This window comes from Protopterus annectens, chromosome 8.part1 (genome assembly GCF_019279795.1).
Source record: "Protopterus annectens isolate FY-2018-M chromosome 8.part1, PAN1.0, whole genome shotgun sequence".
Classification (NCBI taxonomy): Eukaryota; Metazoa; Chordata; order Ceratodontiformes; family Protopteridae; genus Protopterus; species Protopterus annectens.
Genome location: NC_056742.1, coordinates 243,254,870 through 243,281,475, shown reverse-complemented (window position 1 = coordinate 243,281,475; position 26,606 = coordinate 243,254,870). Strand labels below are relative to the sequence as shown.

The 26,606-nt window shown below is 43.8% G+C and overlaps 1 protein-coding gene across 1 annotated transcript in view; it reads left to right on the top strand.

Moving 5' to 3' along the window:
• Positions 1 to 26,606, top strand: part of PHAF1 (phagosome assembly factor 1) — a 1,784,739-nt gene that overhangs the window by 527,754 nt on the left and 1,230,379 nt on the right. Inside the window, exon 5 of the mRNA XM_044081838.1 lies at positions 21,009 to 21,088. Coding sequence (XP_043937773.1) covers positions 21,009 to 21,088 — 80 coding nt within the window. The remainder of the gene's footprint in view (positions 1 to 21,008; positions 21,089 to 26,606) is intronic.

The following is a 26,606-nucleotide window of genomic DNA, read 5'->3' as shown; positions in this document are numbered from 1 at the left end:
ATCTAGACGACTGGCTCCTATCTGCCACCACCAAGCATCACAAGCAAGAGACTAAACAATGTCACTTTGCACCAGACTAGGCATCACAGTAAACTTAAAAGAAATCTGTCTTGTCGCCATCTCAGCATATGACCACCTTAGGCGCAGAACTTGATTTAAGAATATGATGGCAAAACTTACCCCAGACAGAATACAGTCCCTTCATCAGCAAATCAGGATTTTGATATCAGAAAAGAAAGTTCAGGCCAGATATGTGCTGCAGGTTCTGGGAACCATGTCAGCAGCTATTCTTTTAGTTCCCCTAGCACAACTTCACATGATGGTTCTGCAGTGGTTGCTATTTGCTCAATGGTCAATGCAGGATCTTCCTCTTTCACATCAGATTATTATCACGGATTCCTGGAAAAAAAGATCTCCTTTGGTGGCTGAGGATGGACCAGTTGTGTCAGGGACGACCCCTTGTCCTTCCTCAAACCCAGTGCAGTACTGACCACTGATGCTTCCCAGATTGGGTTGGGGGGCATTATCTAGGGATGACAGTCCAAGGCATATGGCAAGAATACAAAAGCCACTTGCACATCAATTTTCTGGAGATAAGAGCGGTGCTCTATGCATTGCCGGCATTTCAGGACTCTCTGCCGACAGGGGCGGTTGCAATTTAGACAGACAACATGTCAGTAGTGTGGTACATAAGCAAGGAGGAACCAAATACTACCCACTGTGTTGGGAGACACGAGTTTGGCAATGGCGATCACTTCTCAACGCTTTCTGATAGCAATACACATCCCGGGGAAATTCACTGTGATAGCGGACAAACTCAGCAGAGCTATTCTGTTGCCTTACGAGTGGTCCCTGAAAACAGAAATTGTGGAAGAGATTTTCCAAAAATGGGGCCAGCCTTGCTGCAACCTTTTTACCACTGCCATGAATGCAAAATGCACCAACTACTTTGCCCTCATTCCTCTTCTGGGGAAGTCACCAAGGGATGCACTGGTTCACGATTGGCCCCTAGGACTACTCTATACCTTTCCCCCATTCCCCTTATTACCCAAAGTACTTCAGAAACCCAGCATGTTGAAAAGCAAGATTATTCTTATTACACCTTACTGGCCTTAACAAGTTTGTTTCCCCTTTCTCTGGACCCAGTTGCTGGAGGAACCGTGGATTCTGGACCCAGTTCCAGACCTTTTGACCCACTCATTGGGTGCATTCCATCCAACCATACAAACCCTCAAGCTTGACAGCGTGGCTGCTCCAGTTCTATGCTTAGCCAGGTGTTACTCTTTTTTTTCTCCTGCAGTGAGTCATATTCTTACCTCTTCGCATAAACCGTCCATGAGGAGATTGTATGCCAGTAAGTGGCAAAGATTTTCATGCTGGACTGTGGGACAGAACCTAGAACCTTTTACAGCTCCTATTAACGCTATCCTGGAATTTCTCTCCAAACTCTTTGACAAAGGAGCTGCAGCAGCGACAGTCAGAGTTCAATTGGCAGCCATTTCTAATTTCCATATTGGGGAAATGGGAGCTCCCATTATGTCTCATAGGTTATGTAAAGCTTTCCTTAAAGGCACTTTTTTACTCAGACCCCCAGTCAAAGAACCCCCAGCCCCTTGGGACCTAAGTCTTGTGGTGCTAAACTCATTGATTTCACCACTCTTTGAACCCTCATCATCTTGAGAGTTGAAGTTTTTGTCATGGAAGACACTCTAACCAAAACCTCTGCCAGACGGGTATTGGAATTACAAGCTCTTTCTGTTCATTTCCCTTATATAATTTTTCACAAGGATAGGGTATCCTTGAGAACTAATCCATCTTTCCTTCCAAAAATCTGTTCAGAGAATAATATAAACAAATCCATTGAATTGCCCTTGTTTTTTCCAAACTACAGCGACAAGGCAGAATATAGATTGCACCAGATGGATGCACATAGGCAGCTAGGCTTTTACTTGCACAGAACAAAAGGCCTCAGGAAATCCAGCCAGCTTTTTGTGTCCTTTTCTGATAAAAAGAAAGGGTTACCGGTTTCCAAAGTAACCTTGTCAAAATGGTTGACTGACTGCATTTCTTTCTCTTACAGTAAGTATAATAAAAAACTGCGTGGTAAGATAAAGGGACATTCCACAAGAGCAGTCTCTACGTCCTTGACCTTTCAGGCCAAAATTCCTATAGACTCTATTTGTGCAGCTGCCACATGGATGAGACCTCATAGACTCTATTTGTGCAGCTGCCACATGGATGAGACCTCATACCTTTATCACTCACTACATATTAGATGTGGCCTCCCAGAACAGGTCTTGTTTTGGATCCACTGTTTTAAAGAGTATTTTCTCCTGAGCCACCCGGGGATTAAGGTGCTAGGGACGCTGTCCCAACCTACAAAAATGATGGCAATATAGGACAACATAACATTAAGAAGTTATGTACTTACCATAATTTTCTATGTTTGTTGTCCATCTCGCCTACATTCATGCATCTTACCCTCCTACCCCCATCCTGCGTTCCTGGAGGAACAGGTGGACAAGTCTATTCATATGTACATAGTTAGGATGATTTGGAGTCTCGGGGTTTTTTGTCTCATACCAAACATCTGTACTTGGATATAAATATATTTTCTACTCTATTTTTTGGGTTAGTCTAATCTTTCACTTGCAAACAAGATCTGGGGATGTAGCCCAGAGCATCATGGGAAGGCGTTAGCCTCATGCCAGTTGAAGCTCTTGAGCTTTAGTATTCGGCTGAGTTGGAGCCGTGAACAGCTCCAAACCCAACCTAACCTGCAAGAATGTTGTCGGGATGGATAGCAAACATAGAACCTTATGGTAAGTACATAACTTCTTATTTTGGAATGGCCCAGCCAGAGCTCAGACATAAATCCAATAGAAAATCTGTGGGGTGACCTGAAGAGGGCTGTTCACAAGAGATGCCCTCGCAATCTGACAGATTTGGAGCACTTTTGCAAGGAAGAGTGGGCAAATATTGCCAAGACAAGATGTGCCATTCTGATATAGACTCCTACCCAAGAAGAATGAATGCTGTAATTAAATCAAAATGTGCTTCAACAAAGTATTAGTTTAAGGGTGTGCACACTTATGCAACCAGCTTTATTGTACTTTTTTATTTTTTATATTTTTTCCCCTAACAGATTGGTTTTGCAATTGAATTGTATAGAGGTTTGAATTGTATAGAGGTTATAAGTCACATTAAAGGTGGGAAAAGTCTTGAAATTATTTATTGTAGTCTCATATTTTTACATCACAAAAACCTGGCATTTTAACAGGGGTGTGTACACTTTTTATATCCACTGTAATTTCTAAATCTAGAGCAGAATTTGCCAGAGACATACTGCAGGGCTTCCTGGAAAGCTCCTCGGCTACACCTTCCTCCCTTACTTCATGAGCTTTGGTATTCTGTGATGTGTTATGAATACTGCAACAGATGAATAGAAGGACTTAGAATAGTTGTGTAAAATCTTAACATAACGATAGATGTCCTTCTCTTTTCTGTTGCAGTATTCCTATCCCTTCTTCCTTCCTCCTGGCCTTGGTTCTTCTCGGAGGATTCTTACCCTAATTCCTTAGGTTGGCATTCCTCCTGGGGCAGTCCGTTCTGAGGATGGTGCTCACATACTTCACTTTTATAGCCAGTGTCCGATCGCAGGCTGTTTGTGATGTACCATGCACCCTATAGTAGTAAAATCTTTTGTATAGTGGCAAATGGGTCGCCTATGGCAGGGGAACTCCCTCATGTTATGAGTACTGCAACAGAGAAGAGAAGGACGTCTGTTATTACAAGATTTTACACAACTATTCTATCTTAGTTTTCTTTTATTATTATCCTCTTTCTATATTTTCTATATCCCTATCCTCCCTTTACCTTTCTTCCAGTTGGTCTTTGGTACAGTAGAGAGTCGATTATCTGAGCTAATTGGGACCTAGTTTGGATAATCAAACAAGCATTGAACCATATAAAAACTTCTAAAATCTTGTTTTGTCTGCACACAGAGAATACGCTTTTTAACCATTCAGTGATTCCAGTGGACAGTAAAGAATATTTTTCACATGAGTGGGCTGCAAGCTCAAAAAACACGTAAAAGTGAATATGTACAAAATTTACCCATTCAGACTTTATGAATTTTCCTACCCAAAATCTTTGGAAAGCTAAGTTCATATAATTGATGTTTCAGATAATCAACTCTCTCTAATGTACTTCTAGTTACCATTGTTGGTAATCCCATTTTCTCAGGGTATTCCTTTATTACCATTATTGGTAATTTCCCTAACTTTATAATTATTTACCAAAAAAAAAAAAAAAAAAGGTTTTAAGAAGTGTACTTCTTGTGGGCAACTTTGATATCCACAGGTAGTGAATCTAATTTCTTAGTTGCAGGCCGTTTAGATATCCCTTATCAAATCTGTGCGAGATTCAGATCCATGGCCCTAAGCGATAAAACAAATTAGTTTTGAAAGGTTTGCTTCCAGCTTTGGCTCCTCTTCTGCAGCTTCAGCTTCAGTTTCAGGGACTCAAACCCCCCACCAAGAAATCTGAACTGGCTTTGGAGCCAAAGGAGCACAGAAAACGCTCTCCTGCACGGTCTACTGTTCATCGTGTTTCACTGTTGCAGTCATTACAATTGGGTTATCCTGCTGGCAGGCTACCCGCAGTCAGCCTGAATTCCAAAGTCTAGGTCCATCGTTGGTTGCTGTCGCCTCCTCCCTGATGTCAGTGCACCAGGGGTATAAAAGATGCAGCTGACGCCATTTTCTTCAGTCTTTCTTGACGCGCGGTGCCCAAAGCAAAAGCAAGTTCGCAAGTGCCGGTCGGCCGACTCCTGAGATTTTCGTGTTCGAATTTCAGATCCGAAGTCTTCATTAAAAGCTAAGTACCCCGTTGGGGAAACCTTTTTCTTGCTCCAGACCGATGTCAGAAAAAGTTAATAATTGTATTTCTTGTGGGAAGCAAATACCTCATAAGGACTTCCATTCTTACTGTATTCCTTGCCTAGGCCCTGATCACGACATTGCTAATTGTCGGTTTTGTGCTAGATTTAACCAACGCACTATTAAGCATCGGTACGATTTTGCATTTCACTATTTTGGCAGAAGATTTAATTACATGATGTTGTCGGATAGCCATCCGACTACCGCAATTCAAAAGAAACACAGAAAAAGACAGGCATCCGAGGTCCAAAACTGATGACGAGGCTTCTTCTAAGCCATTCGCCGGTTCTCAGTGAGGCGCTTTTGCAGCCCCTGACACCCGCTACTTTAGAGCCGTAGGCCGCTTCCGACTCCCACATGGAGCCGACTAGGCCGCTGGAAACTCAAGGTATTGGAACCTCGGAAACTATTCCCTCAGATGGGTCCGGAGCCGCTGAGCAGGCATCGGCTTCTGAGGGTGTTTTCAGGCCTACACAGTTGTATGTTAAAACAACTTCAGCTTCAAAGGCAAAGACTAAAGCACCTCTAAAGACAAAGAAACAAGTACAACAGCCCCATGGACAGGCCTCCATGCCTAAAAATCAGATGCTCAAAATGGCCGAAGACCTAATTACTTTGATCAGAGGTTCCCATCCCCCTCCTGATAAGAGGCCTAGGCAAGAGACAGACTATGAATCTTCAGATCAGGTTTCCATTTTCTCTGATTCCTCTTCTGATCAGGAATAATCAGTTCCTCCCTATGAGGATTCTGATGCTGAAGAATCTATCCCTTCAGCCTGTCCTCCTGAGGATTATTCTTTTGGGGAAATTCTGCATACCATGAGGAAGCATTTCCACTGGGAGAGCCAAGATTATTCAGAATCTAAGAAAAGGCTCAGACTTCCTTTTACTACCTCAGCACAGGCCCCTTGCTATTCCACCTGTGTTAGACATTGTAGATGATGTATTTTCAGATTCCAGTCTGACTCCTGACTCTTTACCTCCAGCTCCTGTTAAGCCAGACAGATACTACAGGGTTCCTGATTCACATAAATTTCTTTTTAAGAACCCTGCTGCTGACCCAGAAACTATCTCTCAGGGTCCCAAAGGGGTCAAGGTTTCCACTGCAAAAAAACCCTACCCCCTCTGACTGGGATTCTAGGGCACTGGACAGATGGGGAAAAAAGATTTACACTTCTGCTACCTTGGCTATAACGGCATTAAATTGTCAGTTTCATATGCTTAAATATCCGCACTATATTATGTCACTGCTTAAACAGAAAATGTTGATAAATTCTGAATGTGCAGAAAACAAAGAAATGCAGGATTTATTGCATGCAGCTGAACAAGTGAGAAAGCATACTTTGCAATGTGGTTTTGATTCTCTGGAGGCCTCCTGCAGGGCCGCTGTTACGGGTTCTGTCATTAGGAGGCATGCCTGGTTTAAGGAACAGAATCTGCCTGATCATGTTAAAGCAAAATTATTAGATGCTCCATTACAGCATGATACATTGTTTGGTGTTAAAGCAGAAGAGGTATTGAAGAAAATGGAGGACAAAGCTAAATCTATGCAAACAGTCAAGGATTTCTTACAGGTACAGCCTCCAAGATTTAGCAGGCACTGGCCTACAAATAATTGATCCTTTCCAGTGTCGGACAGACCACAGAGAGGCAGATATAGACGCCCTAGAGGCAGATCCCAGACCCAAAGCTCATACAGGTCTAAACAATGGAGTACTTCTACCTCCAAAAGTGGAGAAGACAAATCACAGCCATACAGGAAACAGTCCCAATGACTTCCCCCTGCCTGCGCCAAGCACTTATCTTCTGGCAGCACCTTTAGGGGGAAAACTAGCATTTTTTTCTCAAAATTGGCACGTAATAACCCAGGACAAATGGATCTTGGATATGTCACAAGGCTACAGGTTTCACTTTCACACCCTGCCAAGGGCAAACGGTTTGCCAGACCTGCCAAAAAATCAATGGGCAGAGGCACAAAAGCAAGTGTCATCTCTCATGGACATGAGGGCCATTCAGCAAGTACCACAGCAAGAGCAGGGACAAGGATTTTACTAAAGACTGTTCTTGGTGCCCAGAAAGGACAAAGCCTGGAGACCAATACTGGACCTATCTATTCTAAACACATTTCTGGATATTCCAAGATTCAAAATGTTGACTCTGCAGCAGCTTCTGCCCATGCTGGGCAAGAAGGCTTGGCTTGTGACTTTAGACCTAAAAGAGGCATACCTGCATGTCCCAATCAGACAGTCATGCAGCGGATACCTCAGATTCATAGCTGGCTCAATGCACTACCAATTCACTGCACTGCCCTTTGGCTTATCTACTGCGCTCAGGGTCTTCACAAAATGCCTGGCTCCAGTAATTGCATTTTGCAGACAAAGAGGAATACAGATATATCCTTACTTGGACGACTGCCTTATTCAAGCAGAGAACAAGGACATTCTACTAAAGCATCTGGCGTTTGTAAAAAGATTGCTAACACGCCTAGGGTACACAGTAAACGAAAAGAAATCAAAACTAGTACCCTCTCAAGAGATAATATTCCTGGGTACAAGCTTAAATACAACTGCCCAGATGGCTTATCTCACACCAGACAAACAAAGGCAACTGACTACTTATTTCAAAATGTTGGCAACAAAGACCCAGTTATCTGCAAGAAAAATTATGCAGGCTTTGGACTTCATGGCATCCTGCATTCTGGTAATTCCATATGCAAGACTGCATATGAGGAAACTTCAATGGTATCTAAAAAGTGTTTGGACTTAACATTGCCACAGCCCGGAAACAACAATTACCCTCCTTCCCTGCCTGCAACAGGAGTTTCGATGGTGGGCAAAGGCCTGTCACCACAACAAGGGGCAATCGTTTGCTTTACCCACAGCCAGGCAGATATTAATAACAGATGCATCAGATTATGCCTGGGGGGGGCCATATGGCAGGAAGATGTATTCAGGGCACATGGTCTGCAAGCCAAATGCATCTACATATCAACCAAAAAGAGATGCTAGCTGTTCAGAATGCCCTGACAGCCTTCAAGGATCTACTTCATCCGGGACAACTACTGATAAAGACGGACAGTACTACAGTCATGTGGTACATAAACAAGCAGGGAGGCACTCATTCCTACCCCCTATGCAGACCAGCCATGACTTTGTGGGACACAGCATTGACTTACCAAGTACATCTGCAGGCACAATTCCTGCCAGGAAAGATAAGTACTCTGGCAGACGAACTAAGCAGAAACCTCGTGGATCTCCACGAGTGGAAATTGGATCCGCAAGTCTTCAGCATGATAACAAGGAATTGGGGATGCCCGGACATACATCTATTTGCTTCCCCTCACAACTGCCAACTACAGAGATTCTGCACAAGGACTTATCACAAGCAAGCATGGAAAGTGGATGCTCTATCTTTCAGCTGGAAAACCTTAACAGTGTATGCCTTTCCTTCACTGCCTTTCCTCCCCAAGGTACTCCTAAAAGTCAGACAAGAGAAGCCAAAAATGATACTGATTGCCCCAGACTGGCCCCGCCAGCACTGGTACCCAATCCTAATGAACTTGTCTCAATACCCAACCTGGACATTTCCTCAAATTCCTCACTTACTGTCCCAAAACGACAATCAGATCCTGCACAGCCAACTCAAGACCTTAAATCTGGCAGCATGGTGGATAATGTAGTCATTCAAAACACACCTCTCTCTAAAGCAGTGATGGATGTTATTTTGGATGCCAGGAAGCCTAGTACCAGAAAATCTTATGCTGAAAAATGGGAGAGATTCTATGCTTGGAACCAGGCACAAGGGATTGACATGACTGTGCCAAATATTCCTCAGATTTTGCAATATTTAACTGAGATGCTGGACAAAGGCCTATCCTTTTCATCAATTAAGATTCATGCCTCTGCCATTTCAGCTCATTACAATACAGAACCACCTATTTTTTCTCGTCCTTTATTAAGGCAGTACCTCAGAGGAGCCAAAATCTTAAGGTCTCCAAGGAGATCACCAATACCTGCATAGGACCTCAGTTATGTCTTGGAAAAACTCACCCTGCCTCCTTTTGAGCCAGCCGCTACAGCTGATTTAAAATTTTTATAATGGAAAACAGCTCTGCTCCTAGCAATAGCCTCTGCTAGTTGAGTCTGAAAGCTACAGGCACTCATGGCTGTGGAACCCTTTATCATTTTCCATCCAGATAGGGTTTCTCTGAGGACAAACCCGACATTTATGCCTAAGGTAGTGTCCAGTGTGACCCTTAACCAAAATATTCATTTGCCCACCTTTTACCCAAACCCACAGAATCAGGGTGAGAGACTTCTGCATTCTTTGGACATACACAGACAGCTGCGCTTCTACTTGGACAGAACCAAAGCTTTCAGAAAGACTGAGCAATTACTAGTGGCATATGCTGCAGGATCACAAGGAAAGGCTATCTCAAAGCAGACTATTTCAAAGTGGATAGGCCACTGCATTCGTTTGTGCTATTCACAACATGGCAAATCAGTGTCTAAGGGCATTAGGCCACATTCAACCAGAGCAGCAGCCACTTCAGCAGCCTTCCTCAGAGGAGTACCAACCAAAGACATTTTAGAGGCTGCAACCTGGAGTTCATTGCAGACTTTTACAAAGCACTATCACTTGCCACTCTACTCTAAATCCAGGGCAGGCTTTGCCACTGCAGTTCTGCAGGGCTTCATAGCCACTCCTAATCCTATTTAGCTCCAGCCTCCCAACCTCAGCTTTGGGATTCAACCCAATTGTAATGAGTGCAACAGTGAAACACGATGAACATAGTACAGTTGTGTACTTACCATAAATGTAGATGTTCGAGTGTATTCACTGTTGCAGTCCAGGTTACCCTCCCACCATCCCCCTTATCTTTGCTGGAACTTATCTGTACTTCTCTATTCTATACAACCTATGTGGTGTATTTGCTTGTAGATGAAGGAAAAATTTACCTTGGTGCATGCATGCTTTATTGACATATTTTTAGCCTACCCTTTTGGGGCACCTGACATCTGGGGCAAGAAAAACTGAAGAAAATGGTGTCGGCTGCATCTTTTATACCCCTGGCGCACTGACGTCAGGGAGGAGGCGACAGCAACCGATGCCGGACCTAGAGTTTGGAATTCAGGCCGACTGCGGGTAGCTTGCCAGCAGGATAACTCAATTGTAATGACTGCAACAGTGAATACACTTGAACATCTACATTTATGGTAAGTACACAACTGTACTTTCCTGCATTAGAGCCACCCGCAAAAATTCCTAAGCGTTCAGATCCGATTGCCTTGGATCTGACACTTATATCAAAAGCTCCTTGATCTTGAAGCCCTCATTTTTCTTCAGATGTGGTTAGGATGATGAGGAAATTCTTCAGAGCTCATTTCCAAATGTGATCTTACTGTCCCCTTCTGCTGTCGGGTCCGTGAGCCTTCAGCCTGTTCCCATTCCATCGTATCTCCTTCTCTGATCCAACCACTGATTTCATAGCCCTTGGATCGGAGACTCTCGAGAGTCAAAGTGTTGGATCCGAAGATAGCCTCTTCTTCAACTCTGACAGTATAGTTGTCTCATTCAGCACCAACCCCCTTGAGCAGGATGAGTCCTCGAGCCGAAGCATTTGCACCAAATCCTGGGGGATGCCATTGACTGCAAGAGTTTCAAAGCCTTTGCTTCCCCTCAGAGCCTCTGCTCTGGACCGCTCAGGTCCAGCTCCTCCATTGAGATGGGAGTCTGGGCAGGGCCAGGGCTTATCGGCACCTGGGGTTTTTGCTGCTATGAAGTTGGCTTCGGCTTCTCCCTGTGGCTGTGCTTTTGAGGTGATGGAGAGGGTTTTCTCCCACCCGAGAACTTTTTTCGACTTTCCCTTCGGATCTACCACCATTCCTCCTTCAGATCAGACTGCAAAACCATATTTTTTTTTCCACAGGGACAGCTGGCTCATTCCAGCTTCCAGGCAGTTTCTGCTAAGGAACTTCTCATTTCTTCTAATACCTCTACAGATAGTTTCACTGAAGAGGTCCCCAGAATAAAGTGTGAAAAGGAGGCACTTAAGATCTTTAATTGAAAACACAGTCTTCAATGAAGGGGAAGGATCCGCCAGATGTTCATCGTGTTACCCTGCTGCAGTCATCACACTTGGGTTATCCTGCCATCAGGCGGTCCCGCAGTCGGCCTGAGTTCCAAAGTCTTGGTCCGGTGTCGGTCGCAGTCGCTTCTTCCCTGACATCAGTGCGCCAGGGGGTATATAAGAGGCATCCAACGCCATTTTCTTCAGTCTTTCTTGCCGCGCGGTGCTCGAAGCAGAAGCAGTTCGCAAGTGCCGAATTTCAGTCCGAAGTCTTCAATAAAGCTAAGTACCCCGTTGGGGAACCTTTTCTTGCCTCAGTCCGATGTCAGAAAAAGTTAACAATTGCATTTCTTGTGGGAAGCAAATACCTCATAAGGACTTTCATTCTTATTGTATTCCTTGCCTAGGCCCAGACCACGACGTCACTGGTTGTCGGTTTTGTGCTAGGTTCAATAAACGAACTATCAAGCGTCGTTTTGATTTCGCTCTACACTACTTTGGTAGGAAATTTAATTATACCCTGCCGTCGGAGCAACCGATGACCGGCATGCATAAAAAACACAAAGATAAGGACAGGCAGCCTAGAACCAAATCAGACTCCGAGGCCTCTGCTGGGCCTGTCTCTGTTTTTCAGTGAAGCATCTACGCAGCCCCTGACGACCTCAGAATTGGAGCCCCAGACAGCTTCGGATTCTCAAACGGAGAGTACTAGGCCGACGCAGCAATCTTCATTAGGCCCTACCGACACCATAGCAGAAGGAGAACCCGGTGCAGTAGAAACACCTTCGGTTGCAGAAGGTGTCTTCAGACCGACTACACTCACCATTAAATCTTATGCTAAGCTTAAAACTCCATTAAAACCTAAAAAGACTTGCATCAGTCTCCAGTTCAAGGCCCCATGCCTAAGAAACAGATGCTTAAGATGGCTGAAGATTTGATTACCCTAATCAGAGGTTCCCAACCCCCTCCAGACAAAAGGCCAAGACAAGAGGAGGATTATGCCTCCTCTGACCAGGTTTCAATTTCCTCAGACTCCTCTGAGGAACAGGATTACTCCTTTCCCCCTTATGAAGATTCTGATGCTGAAGACTCTATCCCCTCAGCATCTCCCCCTGAAGACTATTCCTTTGGGGAAACTTTGCATACCATGAGGGAACATTTCCACTGGGAAGGCCAGGACTACTCTGATTCAAAGAAAATGCTCCGAGAGTTCCTTTTACTTCCCCAGCACAGGCCACTTGCTATCCCTCCAGTTTTAGACATTGTGGATGATGTTTACTTAGAATCTAGTCTAAATCCAGAATCTCTACCTCCTGCTCCAGCCAAACCAGACAGATACTACAGAGTACCTGACTCACACAAATTCCTTTATAAAAGCCCTGTTGCTGACCCAGAAACAATTTCCCAGGGTCCCAAAGGGGCTAAGGCTTCTATGGCTAAAAATCCTGTACCCTCTGAAAGGGACACCAGAGCACTAGATAGGTGGGGAAAGAAGGTATACACCTCAGCTACTCTAGCTATGAGAGCATTAAATTGTCAGTTTCACATGCTGAAATATCAGTAATTCCTAATGTCTCAATTAAAACAAAAGATGAGCTCGCATTCTGAACAGTCTGAATTCAAGGGAATGCAGGATCTGTTGCATGCAGCTGAACAGGTGGGCAAACATACTTTACAATGTGGATTTGATTCATTAGAAGCTTCCTGTAGAGCAGCAGTGACTGGGTCTGTCATACGTAGACATGCTTGGTTAAAAGAACAAACCCTGCCTGATCATGTTAAAGCAAAATTATTGGATGCACCTTTACAGCAGGATGTCTTATTTGGTGTCAAAGCAGAAGAGGTTTTAAAGAAAATGGAGGATAAGGCAAAGTCTATGCAGACGGTCAAGGAATTTTTACAGGTACAACCCCCTTGTTTCAGCAGAAATTGGCCAACAAAAAATTGGTCCTTTCCAGCTTCTGACAGACCACAGAGGGGCAAATACAGATGCCCAAGGGGCAGAGGTCAGTCACAAGGCCCTTACAAACCTCGCCAATTGGGTGCCGCTACCCAGAAAGGAGGAGAAGACAGGCTCCAAACTACTAGAAAACAAACACAATGACTTAACCCTCAATCTGCCAAGCAAAACTCTCTTGGCAGCTCCCTTGGGAGGAAAATTAGCACTTTTTGCAGACAACTGGCACATCATCACAAAAGACAAATGGGTCCTAGACATTGTCTCACAAGGATACAGATTCCATTTTCACACCTTGCCAAGGATAAAAGGAAAGCCAAACCTGCCACCAAATCAATGGGCAGAGGCACAAAAACAAATTACTGCTCTCATGGACATGAGAGCCATTCAACAGGTACCTACACAGGAACAAGGACAAGGATTTTACTCAAGACTCTTTCTAGTCCCCAGAAAGGACAAAGCATGGAGACCCATTCTGGACCTTTCAATTCTAAACACCTATTTGCAAGTACCCAAATTCAAGATGCTAATACTACAGCAGCTTCTTCCCATATTGGGCAAGAAGGCTTGGCTAGTAATGTTGGACCTCAAGGAGGCATACCTGCATGTCTCTATCAGACAAAATTGCAGAAGATACCTCCATTTCATTGCAGGTTCAACCCATTATCAATTCTCTGCACTGCCCTTTGGCTTATCTACTGTGCCCAGGGTCTTCACAAAATGCCTGGCATCAGTAATTGCATACTGCAGACAAAGCGGAATTCAAATATACCCATAGCTGGACGACTGCCTTATTCCAGCAGAAAGCAAGGACATTCTTTTACAACATCAGGCATTTGTCAAACACCTTCTAAGTTGCCTAGGGTACACAGTAAACGAAAAGAAATCAAAACTAGTGCCCTCACAGAACATAATATTCCTGGGTGCCAGCTTGAATACAACGGCCCAGATGGCTTATCTCACGCCAGACAAGCAACAAAAACTGACTCAATACTTCAAAATAATGGCAACAAAGACCCAACTCCCTGTAAGAAAAATTCTGCAGGCCTTGGGATTCATGGCATCTTGCATACTACTAATACAATTTGCAAAACTGCATATGAGGAAATTACATTGGTACCTGAAAAGCGTATGGACTCAACACAGCCACAGCTTGGAAACAATGATACCACTCATTCCCTGCCTTCAACAGGAGTTTCTATGGTGGGCACAGGCATGTCACCTCAACAAGGGTCAGCCTTTTACCGTACCCACAGCCAGGCAAACTATAACAACAGATGCATCGGACTATGCCTGGGGAGCACACATGGCAGGACAGTACATTCAAGGCAAATGGACTACAGATCAAAGGCATCTGCACATCAATCAAAAAGAAATGCTAGCTGTACAGAATGCCCTAACAGCTTTCAAGGACCTCTTACACCCAGGACAACTAATAATAAAGACAGACAATCCCACAGTAATGTGGTACATAAACAAGCAAGGAGGTACACACTCCTACCCTCTATGCAGGCAAGCAGTGACCTTGTGGAACACAGCACTGACTTACCAAGTTCAATTACATGCACAATTCCTGCCAGGAAAGAAAAACACATTGCAGACGACCTAAGCAGAAACATCATGGATCCCCACGAGTGGAAACTGGATCCACAAGTATTTGCTATGATAACTCAAAAATGGGGACGCCCAGACATAGATCTGTTTGCCAACCCCAAAACTACCAACTTCAAATATTTTGCACAGGGACATTCCACCCACAAGCTTGGAAAGTGGACGCCCTCACATTCAGTTGGAAAACATTGACAGTGTATGCCTTCCCTCCACTGCCTCTTCTAGCAAAGGGCTGCTGAAAGTCAGATTAGAGAGGCCACAAATGATGCTCATTGCTCCAGACTGGCCACGCCAGCACTGGTACCCAGTACTAAGGAACATGGCCCACCATGGATTTTACCACAAATTCCTCACCTGCTCACCCAGCAAGGCAGTCAGATTCTACACAGCCAGCTCAAGACTTTAAATCTGGCTGCATGGAAAATCACCTAAACAACCAGCCAACTCCTCTATCTAAAGCTGTTATGGATGTCATTCAGGAGGCCAGGAGGCCCAGCACCGGGATAGCCTATTCAGGCAAATAGAAAAGATTTTGCGCCTGGAACCAGACTAAAGGCCAAAATCCCCTTGAACCAGACATTCCTCAGATTCTACAATATTTAACTGAGATGTTGCACAAAGGACTTTCCTTTTCATCTATTAAGATCCACACCTCAACGATTTCAGCCCACTACAACACGGACCCTCCTTAATTTTCACATCCACTCCTAAGACAGTACCTCAGAGGGGCCAAGAACATAAGACCGCCCAGGAGAGCACCAACACCAACTTGGGATCTCAACTTTGTTCTGGAAAAGCTTACACTGCCGCCTTTTGAACCAACTTTCTCAGCTGAATTAAAGTTTCTATCATGGAAAACTGTCCTGCTGCTAGCAATAACTTCAGCCAGAAGAGTCTCAGAGCTACAGGCACTAATGGCAGTGGAGCCTTTCCTCATTTTTCATCAAGACAGAGTCTCTCTATGAACTTAACCCCTCCTTTATGCCAAAGGTGGTATCCAGTGTGGCCCTAAACCAAACCATTCATTTACCCACCTTTTTCCCAAACCCCCAGAACAAAGGAGAAAGACTCCTGCACTCCTTGGACATTCACAGGCAACTACATTATTACTTGGATAAAACTAAGGCTTTCAGAATATCTGACCAGCTCTTTGTATCCTATGCTACAGCATCACAAGGAAAAGATATCTCAAAACAGACCATTTCAAAATGGATAGGACACTGTATATGTTTCTGCTACACTCATCATGGAAAACCGGTTCCTGCTAGCATTAGGTCCCACTCCACCAGGGCTGCAGCTACATCTACAGCCTTTCTCAGGGGGGTACCAACCAAGGATATTCTGGAAGCTGCAACTTGGAGTTCAGTGCACACCTTCACCAGACACTATCACTTACCTCTATACTCTCTAGAGCTGGCTTTTCCACTGCAGTTTTGCAGGGCCTACTAGCTTCTTCAAACCCTGTTTAACTCCACCACCCATCCTTAGCTTTGGGATTCAACCCAAGTGTGATGACTGCAGCAGGTGAACACTCGAACATCTGCATTTATGGTAGGTACAAAACTGTACTATGTTCATCAACATAGTACAGTTTTGTATCTACCATAAATGCAGATGTTCGAGTGTTCACCCTGCTGCAGTCCAGGTTACCCTCCTTCCATCCCCTCTGACCTAGCTGAACCTTTCTATGCCCTTCTATCTGATAGATAAAGTTCCTCTGTTCATCCCCCTAATAGAGAGTCTAGGGCGATGGGACAGATTTGGAAAGCTCGTTTACACCTCAGCAGTCTTCACCTTATGGTTGCTTAATTATGTGGCACATTCTACTAGATTACAGAGAGACATAATTAAGGAACTCTCCAAATTTAGTCCCAGGTCCATGTCAGTCAGGGGAACAGAAACAGTTTTCTTTGCAGCTGGCCACCCTTCAGTCGATCTCTAATGCATCCATTAGGTTAATCTGTCACGCAGCAGAAGGTTTATAATGGGCGGCAGGTTCAGGCATAGCCAATCAGGAGACATGCTTCGATATGCTTATGTGATTTTGCGGAGCCTATTAAGTCTTCTTTCATCAGTGCTTCCTTTGCTGGATCTACTTTGTTTGGACCCACAGTAAAAGAAACACTTTTCTGTAGTGAGCAAGGTGGAAAGACCTTGTTTGTCATGGAAATCTGCCTCTTTAGCCCACAAAGTTCCTTTTCTAGGAAACGGCATGATTGTTAGAAGATGTGGTTCTGAAAATCACAGGATACTTTTCAAGACTCAGAAGGGGAAATTTTGAGTATTCAGTTTCTGTTTTCGACAGACCCTTTCAGTGCTCCTGAAGGGTTACCAGACTGTTCTTCTGAGGCAGTCAGGGAGTGCATATCTTTGCACCCAGAAGCCTGGTCATCCATCACAAAAGACACCTGGGTGCAAAAAATTATATCTAGAGGATATTTCATTCCAACTTGGCATATTTCCTCACTCAAAAAATTTCCCTGATGTTCCACCGAATCAGTGGGAGCTAGCAGCTCTAGAAGTTCAAAAGCTGCAAGAAAAAGGGCCATCATAGAAGTCCCACTAGACCAGATGGGATTCAGAACTTGGTCAATGTTTTTTTTAGTGCCAAAGAAAACAGGGGACCTAAGGTACATTTTGGATCTTCGTGTTTTAAATCAATTTGTGAAGAACTCCCAAGTTCCAGATGGTCACAGTTAAATGTATTTTGCCTCTTCTGCAGAAACACAATTTGATTTACTGCATAGATCTCCAGGGTGCACATTATCGCATCAGGATGAACAGGTGCTGCCGGAGATATCTGCACTTTTGGCTGGTGGCCAGTCATCATCAGTTTGGGGCCCTGCCCTTTGGGTTCACCACAGTTCCCAGGGTGTTCAAATGTATAGCAGTGGTAGGAGCTGATATCAGACTACTCGGATTCAGTGTTTTCTTATCTAGACTGGCTCCGCTTCACTTCGACTAGGCATCTCCTCAAAAAAGCCAGGACTACTTACTCCAGCTGTGCCAGTCTTTGGGGATCACAATCAATTATTCCAAGTCCCACTTTCAGCTGGTGTTAGTCTTGGAGTTTAGAAGAGCTTGCCTGAATACAACCAGTCAGTTAGCCTTTTATTCCAATAAATAGAATACAGACCTTAAAATTGCATGTCAGTCAGATTCTTTCACATCCTACTCCCTCAGCAAAGTTGGTTCTTCAAACCTTAGGGTCAATGGCTGCATCAATTACTCTGCTGCCAACTGCTCTTTTCCACATACGGATTCTTCAATGGACTGCAGCAGTTCAATGATTGATTCTTCAACAGCCTTTTGAACCATCCTATAAAACTTTCTTGGGTTTGCAAAGACTCTGTACTTTGGTGGATTCAGTCCAGTGAAGTTTGTCAAGGATGTCCTTTTGTACTTCTACCCCAAACAGCCACGGTGACCACAGATATGCCTCCCAGTTGGGGTGAGCATTTATTGGGACGGACCTTTCAAGACAAGTGGTCCCCAGAAGAGACCAATTTGTAAATCAACATCTTAGAAATGAGAGTTGTATTTTTAGAGTTGCAGGCTTTTCAGAGCTATTTTCTTCTAGGGACAATTGCTATACAAGCAGACAACATGTCGTTGATCTGGTGCATCAACAAACAGGGGGAACCAGGTCCTACCACCTTTGCTGAGAAGCAATGAGAGTGTAGCCGTGGATGGTCTCCCCTCTCCCTTTCTTCTAGCAATGATTATTGTAGGGAATTCCAACATTTTAGCCGACAAGCTCAGCAGGACTATTCTGATGCCTCAGGAGTGGTCTTTCAATCAAACAGTGACGGACAGAATCTTCCATCTGTGGGGTCAACCTTGCTGTGACCTCTTTGCCTCTCCCCTCAACAACAAATACAGCAGGTTCCGTGCCCTAATCCCCTCTCAGGGGGAGTCCTGAGAGATGCTATTGTCCTCTAGTCTGCCTCTCAGGAGGAGTCACCGAGAGATGTTCTAATCCATGTTTGGCCCTCTGTTCTTCTGTATCCTTACCCCCCTTACCTCTAATCCCCAAAATTTCTTCAGAAAACACTTTGGTTTAAGAGCAGGGTTATCCTTATTGCCCTCTATTGGCCTTGACAAGTTTGGTTATTTCTATAGTCTCACCTCCTATGTCCTCTTTGGACACTGGACCCCAGTCCAGATCTGATATCTCATCCCACAGGAATGGCTGACCCAGACATTCCAGGCCTCGAGTTGACTGCATGACTTCTCCAATTCCAGTGATGGCTAGACAGCCCAGGCTTTCTTCTGTGTTCACCAAATTTTTATGTCATCCCAGAAAGCCTCAACTAGAAAAATATATAAAAGTAAGTGGAAAAGATTTTTTTATTGGACACATCAGAGAGAATGACATCCCTTTACTGCTCCTGTTCCTGCTTTCTTAGATTTTCTTGCCTCAGTTTTTCACGGAGGTGCTAGTTTTTCAATCTTCAAAGTCCAGCTAGCAGCCATACACTGAAGATAATGCTTTCCTTTTAGCTTCATCCAGGCTATGCAAAGCTTCCTTAAAGGTATCTTCTTACTTAGACTCCTGATTAAAGACCCCACTCCACCATGGGACCTTACACTTATATTGCAGAGCTTGGCTCAACCTCCCTTAGAGCCCTCAGCTAAGTCTGATCTCAAATTTCTCTCTTGGAAGACAATCTTTCTAGTGGCTATAACTTGAGCTAGCTGAGTTTCTGAACTCCAAGCACTCTCTTCAAAACTGTCTTATTTTATTTTCCATAAAGATAGTCACCTTATGTACCAATCCATCTTTTCTACTGAAAGTAGCCCCTTAGACAAACATCAATCAAGTAAGCAATCTGCCTGTCTTCTTTCTAAAATTTTCCAGTAAAGAAGAGTAGATGCTTCACCTTTTGGATGTACATAGACAGCTTTGTTTTCATCTTCATATAATAGACGATTTTAGGAAGACTTGCCATATGTTCATTTCCTTTGCTCATAACAAATTGGGGAAAACCGTTTCTAAAGTCCCTTTAGCAAAATGGTCAGTGAACTGTATCTCTGTTTATTCTCTAGGAGGTCTGTCTTTACCTAGACCTCCTAAAGCTCATTCCATTAGATCTATGGCTACATCTGCATTTTGGGTTAGAAACCGTACTGATAACATTTGTGCTGTAGCCACTTGGTCCAATGCCCATACTTTTATTGCTTATTACAAATTGGACCACATTTCCGGAAGTAGGGCTGCCTTTGGTTCTGTGGTACTCAGGAATATCCTTTCCTGAGGGCTACCCAAGGTTATTGTAGCTGGGAACTCTGTCCTATTCAATGAGGAATGAGTGAAAATGATAACAGACACAAAGTTTTGTACTTACCATAACTATGCATCTGTGTTGTTCATTTTCTTTCTTCAACTTCCCACCCTCCTTCCCCCTCATCTTTACCTTTGGGAGTGATCTAATAGAAACATTAGAACCACTGTTCTTCTTTGAGCCTATATTCTGTCCTTCTTTCTACTATAAGTTATAATCATCCTTTTTGCGTATTGAGCAGCAAACTCGATCTGAGGTAATACAGCAGTTAGGGGCATTATGGTAAGGGGAGGAGCTCATGAGTCAGTTCCAAGACTTTGGAAGAAATGCAGCTGGGCTGGATCCGAGACCCATTTCTTGAGGAGAAATGAAAATGAACAACACAGATGCATAGTTATGATGCGTACATAACTTTTATTTTTGCAGATATTGTGGGTGAGAATGAAGCTGGAAACTGGCATTACAGTCACTTGTTTCTTCCTTTTTTGGAAATGCTTTGTAGATGTAACTTTAAGATATGTGCAGGAAACTTGGCAATAACTTGAGTGCAAGACTTCAGGAACTTGGCGTGGTTGCCAGTAACGCCAGGACTGACTGTATTTGCAGATGTTTGTGGGAGTCGTACCTCTCAGCCTGTTAGTCCACGAAATCTGAACAGAGCCAAAATAATGGGAGGACAAGGACCCACAAATAGGGACAGATTTTAAACATTGCCCTTATAAACTTAGTTGCTAGAATAACATATTTTACATTAGATTGCATTTTCTAAAGAATGTGAAGTCTGAAACTCAAGTATTTGTCATTATTAAATGACTTCGGTCCTTAATGATTTGCTAGAACACCACAAATTTCATGATGAGCAGACCAAAAGTATGAGTCAAATATGTGGACATTCTGCAAAAATCTTGACAGTTGGGAAGTATGGTAGGTGTTCACTGAATTAATTACTAACAGCAAAGTTTTTTTTTTCATTTAAAGCCTGAGTTGTTAGTTTTTTTAAAGAACTGATCAAACTGTATCCTGCTTATGTGTTATATTCATTAGGGTTGTAAGTTAAGACGCACACAGTTAAATAACTTGTGTATTTTTAATAATTTTTGTCTTTGAATCTTTCATGCAACATGTTACTTTTTTCCTTTTGTCAGTGGTGTGCACTTCAACTCTCAGGCAATAGCTCCAACAATTGAACAGATTGATCAGTCTTTTGGAGCCACTCATCCTGGAGGTAGGTTGATGTATTTGCTGAATGCCAGTTTTGAGATTATGATGCGGGTTAATGTCATTTGAGTAAGCACAGATGGTTTGATACTTAAAAAGTGTTGCTGTTGCCTGTTGCACAGCAAGCTGCTAAATTCTTCCATCTTAATGCCAAAGGTATTTCATTTCCATTATTGTGCACATTTTGTTCTTTCATAGTAAGGATTGCAGAAAATTATACAGCTGTGGAAAAATATTACATCTTAGCAGGGGTGGCTGGTGACTTCACAGCATCATGCTGGTCCAGGAAGCAATTGTGCTGGTGGGATTTATTGAGCTGAGGGTGGTTTTATATTAAAGAGAGTTAAACTCAGAGCATGATTACAATTTTTAAGTAACTTGCCAAACATCACTTAATGTGTTAGCTAGTCTTTCAGACTACTCTTACTGTTTAGCCTTTGTGCCAGAGCTGGTTTGAGAAAGACATAAACGTGGCTGAATGGACTCCACTATTATGCCACAAAAACACAAGACCTCCTTAGCCCAGAGTGCATGAAACTGTTTACTCAAGTACATGTGATCCAAACGTAAACTCATACATAAGTGAAGTATTGTCAACTTGTGGAAAAACAAAGAAAGGGGGAGGACAAGCCTTTATTCATCCTCCTTATTTTATTATTCTCAGTTCAGATTAACTCTGAGACTGTACAAGCATTAAAAAACTCTCTTCTTGGGGATGCTGCAGACCCTGAATCAGTATAATTGCAACAGTTTGAATCCATACACATTTCAGACACAAACATGCTTGTTATAGCAATTTTCAGAATTGTAACAGATATGGAAACTCTCCCCCTTGTCAGCGTCTGTTGTTTTTTTTTTTTTGCTTCTGATGTAATGAGTGCACCATAAAGAATATGTGAGGGTACTATAGTACGAATTTTCTTATCCTGGGCAGAAGTCATATTCTCAAAAGTCACAGCTAATGGAGACAGAGTTTGAGGCAGCTCGACAGCCTGGCACATTTTAATGGCTATGTAGGTCTGTTGTTAGATATTACCAATATATGCTATGTCTCTGAGACAGTTGTTAGTAAATGTTTGGGCCCTCAGTTTGAATAGTAATTACCAGTGGTTCATCAGGTAGCACACCCGCCTTTAATGCAGAAAGCTGTTGGTTCTAATCCCACACCAGGTAGATCAATTGCTGATACTGTAGTGCAGCATAAAGGGGTGCTGCACTCCTGAGTGAGTCACCCTTCAGATGAGATGTTAAACTGAGGTCCCATCTGTTTGAGTTGATGGTAGCTCAAGTGGATACGAAAGATACTACAGCAGATATTGAAAAGAGTAAGTTTCCTTTATTTAACACAGCATAAAAAAGATTGTTTACATATTTACAAAATGTAAATATTTATATGCACATGTTTGCACATTTTTTTTTACTGTTTATCATTTTTTCTTATAACATTCTCATTGTTATTCTCCATAATTAATCCCCACTCCTCCTTCCATAACCATAATCTTAATTTTTCACAATGTGGCTGACAAAATCCATTTCCCATTGAACAAAATGTCATTCAGTCTTTCATTCCAAATAACCCATGTTACATAAAATAGATTCTTATCTACCCTTCTTACATTTCTTTATTCTTGTTCCTGTAATATCAATATATAATCGTATTCATATCTATATTGTCATTAACATTCTCAAAAAATTTTCTTCTCAACTTTTTCGATATTTTCACCCCTCTCTTACACTTCAAAAAAAAATGCTGTGTTGTCTTTTCCTCCCCACAGAATAAACACATTATTTCAATTTCTTTTTATATGGCATATTACCTTTTATTGTTAACTTGTTTATTACCAGTATACATAAGAAATCCTGACTCTACTCTCTTGGTACACCACTTTTCCCTTACTTTAATGGCTTTAATAATTCTTCTGGTAAATTTTCTCTTGGATTCATATAATAGTGTTGATGTCCTTCTATTCCTATGTTGCAGTATTCATGTTGTGGGATTTTCTGCCTCATGCGACCTGTATGTCAGCTCCTATACAAAAGCTTCAGCTTGATTGTTGCAGCTGCATGGGACGTCACACATAGGGCTATAAACCAGGTTCCTTAAATGTGATGTCTGCACGCAAAACCTCAGAACTTTTCAGCAGCAGACGACCGACACATCGCGTGCTTTGCTCCTTCAATGCAAACATCTAAAAAGCTAAGTACTCGATTGGGGTGTTTTTCTTCTATTATATTGCTAAGCTTGGTTTGTTGTAGCTAGCCATAGCTGATGTCAGCAAAAAAGGGTAAATGCCAATGCGGGTGCCAGATTCCCCATAAAGATTTGCATGACCACTGCATTTTTTGCTTACGCCAGTAGCACGACCACAATGCCTGCTCCATTTGCCAGTCATTTGTACCTAAAACCCTGCGCAGCCGTCTGGCCACCCTTAGTCTTTATTTGGAGAACCAACGGCTTAAGCGTTTAGCCCTTAGGATGCATCCCAATTTAAAGGCATCAACAGAACCTCTGCATAAGAAGGCCAAGTTTCCTAACCCCTCTTCCTCTGCCGGTCTGCTACCGGACACCCTGCCATCTTCTGATTCAGGAGTTGAGGGGCGCTCGGAAGAACCTACAACTTCAGCTGTGACATTTGTGGAAGCTGTTTTGCAGCCAATGACGGGCACGTCCCCGGAGCCAGCCCAGACCCCAACTACTGTTGCAGTCGAGGGGGAGCCAGACTTATCAGAGCCTCTGACCGGGATCCCTCCTTTGGAAGCTACTTCGATGATATCAGCATCCGACTCCAGGCCTACTCCTAAGATCACTCCATCCAAAAGAAAACAGCCAAACATTTGACCATGACTCGGGAAGGCCTACCTAACTGGCAGTCCTTCACTTCCTCCTTGATGCAGGCCTTTATGGCCCTCAGGCCTTGAACCTTATCTACCTCCACTCTACCACTGCTAAGCCCTAGACCTGCTTCTGCTTCTTCTCTCCCCCCTCCAACCTCTCAGGATAGGGAAGAACAGCAAGACACTGATTACTCCTCTTCTGAGGAATCCATCTCTTACACATCACAAATTGCTTCCCCTCAGGAGTACTACTCCCCAGATGAAGAATCTGTTGAGGGAGACTCTCCTCCAAAGGATATTACATTTGGTAAAACTATCACCAGCTGTGATTGCCACATATCCAGACAAACAATCCAGACTCATTCTGTCTGCCTCACTCCTACCCACTGACAAAGATAGCAAATCTTTGGATAGGATTGGTAAGAAGGTTTACACCTCTTCCACTATGACCTTTAGAGCCATCAACTATCAAACTCATATGACCAAATTTGCTTTGGACCTGGTCTCTCAAGCTGCCACCTTACTACCCAGTACTCCTGACTGTCCCACTAAAGCTGACATTTCTTCTAAACTATCTCTAGCTACCCAAGTAGCAAGACACTCTATCAGCTGCAGCTATGATGCTGCAGAGACTTCTGCCCGCTCTGCCCCATCTGCAGCATCTGCTTCTATTCTCAGGAGATATTCCTGGCTTAGACTTCAGCACCCACCAGAGGACTTACCAGAAGGCTTTGCTCTTCCAGGACAGCTGCACCTCAGCCTCCTCCTAGGCAGCCCTTTCAAGCCAAAGGAGACCCAAACTATACGTGACTGCCTTGTCCCCCTACCCCTGTTTGCCCGTCTGTCTCACTCACTGCCCTTTTGGAAGACCATCACCACAGAGAGATGGGTCTTGGCTATCATCCAAAAAGGATACTTCCTTTCCTGGAAGGAAAGGCCACCCCTACGAAACATTCCCTTCCCCCCAGAAATCAAAGGCATCTTTTGCCACAAGTCCTGACAGACCTTTTGAACTTGGGTACCATAGAACCTGTCCCCTCAGGACAGGAAGGAAAAGGCTTCTACTCTCAACTGTTCCTGGTCCCCAAAAAAGACGGACCATGGAGACCAATTCTAGACCTTTCCTTCCTAAATCTATTCTTACAGGTGCCCACCTTCAGACTGCTGTCGCTCCCAAGCCTCCTTCCTCTCATACTTACCAAGGGTTTCGTGGCCACATCGGACCTAAAAGAGGCTTACTTGCACATTCCCATACTACCCTCCCACAGAAAATATTTACATTTCTCCGGACTCTCGTCTCATTTCCAGTTTACTGCCTTGCCATTTGATCTGTCCACTGCCCCCAGAGTATTCACAAAATGCTTGGCACCTGTCATTGCCCATTTCAAAACACAGGGAATTCTGATTTATCCCTACCTAGACGACATCCTGATCCTGGCAGACTGCAAATCAACCCTTTCTGCCCATCTGCTATTCACCATGTCCTTTCTACAAAATCTGGGGTTTACCCTCAACCGCCCAAAGTCTTCCCTAACCCCAAAACAAGACAAGATATTTCTGGGTTGCAGAATCAGGACAGACCTAATGAAGGCTTTTCTACCCCAAGACAAAGTCAGCTCCTTGATCTCCCATTTCACAGCCCTGCTGCAGACCCATATAATCACTGCAAGGCAATTTCTAAGGACCCTGGGCCTGATGGCAGCAACCATCCCTGTGCTTCCACTTGCCAGATTGCATATGCAAAAGCTACAATGGTATCTTAAAAACATTTGGTCCCAACACCAGCATCCCCTGGAACAAAAAAATCACACTCTTACCATGCCTAAAGGCAGAGGTCCTCTGGTGGATTCAACAAGTACAGCTCAATCCCGGCCTTCCCCTTCAGCCCCCACTTCCAACTCAGGTAATGCATACAGATGCATCAGACTCAGGATAGAGAGTTACCTTGGCATCCTGCAGGGTGCAAGCAGCATGGCACCCTTCTCTGAAGGCCAAACAGATCAATGTGAGAGAAATAACAGCAGTTCTCCTGGCCCTGAAAGCCTTCAGCCCCCTGCTTCTACCAGGTGTGCTCCTAATAGCTACAGATACCACCAAAGTGATGTGGTACCTCAACAAACAGGGAGGGACAAGAGCGTGCCTTCTCTGCAGACTAACATTGTGGATATGGGAGCTAGCCTTCTGCCACAACCTGCAGGCATCCTACATCCCCTCGCAGGACAGCAAACAGGCAGACCTTCTGTGCCGGACATCCTCCCCACAACATGAATGGATGCTGGACAGGACAGTCTTCCTGGATATAGTCCACCGGTGGTGCATTCCTCAAATAAGACCTGTTTGCCTCCCCCCAGAACAGACAACTGCAGACATTCTGCACCAAGACCTACTCCCCTCTAGCCTGGAGAGTAGACGGTTTCAGCATTTCTTGGAAGGGGAAGTTTCTATATGCCTTTCCCCCCTTCCCACTGATTCAAAAAGTCCTCCTGAAAATTGGGAGAGACGAACCAAAAATCTTGTTGGTGACTCCCTACTGGCCAAGGCAGCACTGGTTCCCCCTAATTCACAATCTAGCCAAGGGCAATCACCACAAGTTACCCCACAAGGTGGACCTTCTGACACAACAAAAGGGAACTCTCATCCACCCATACTTGCAGATGCTGTCACTGACACTGGGGGTGATAAACTTTTAA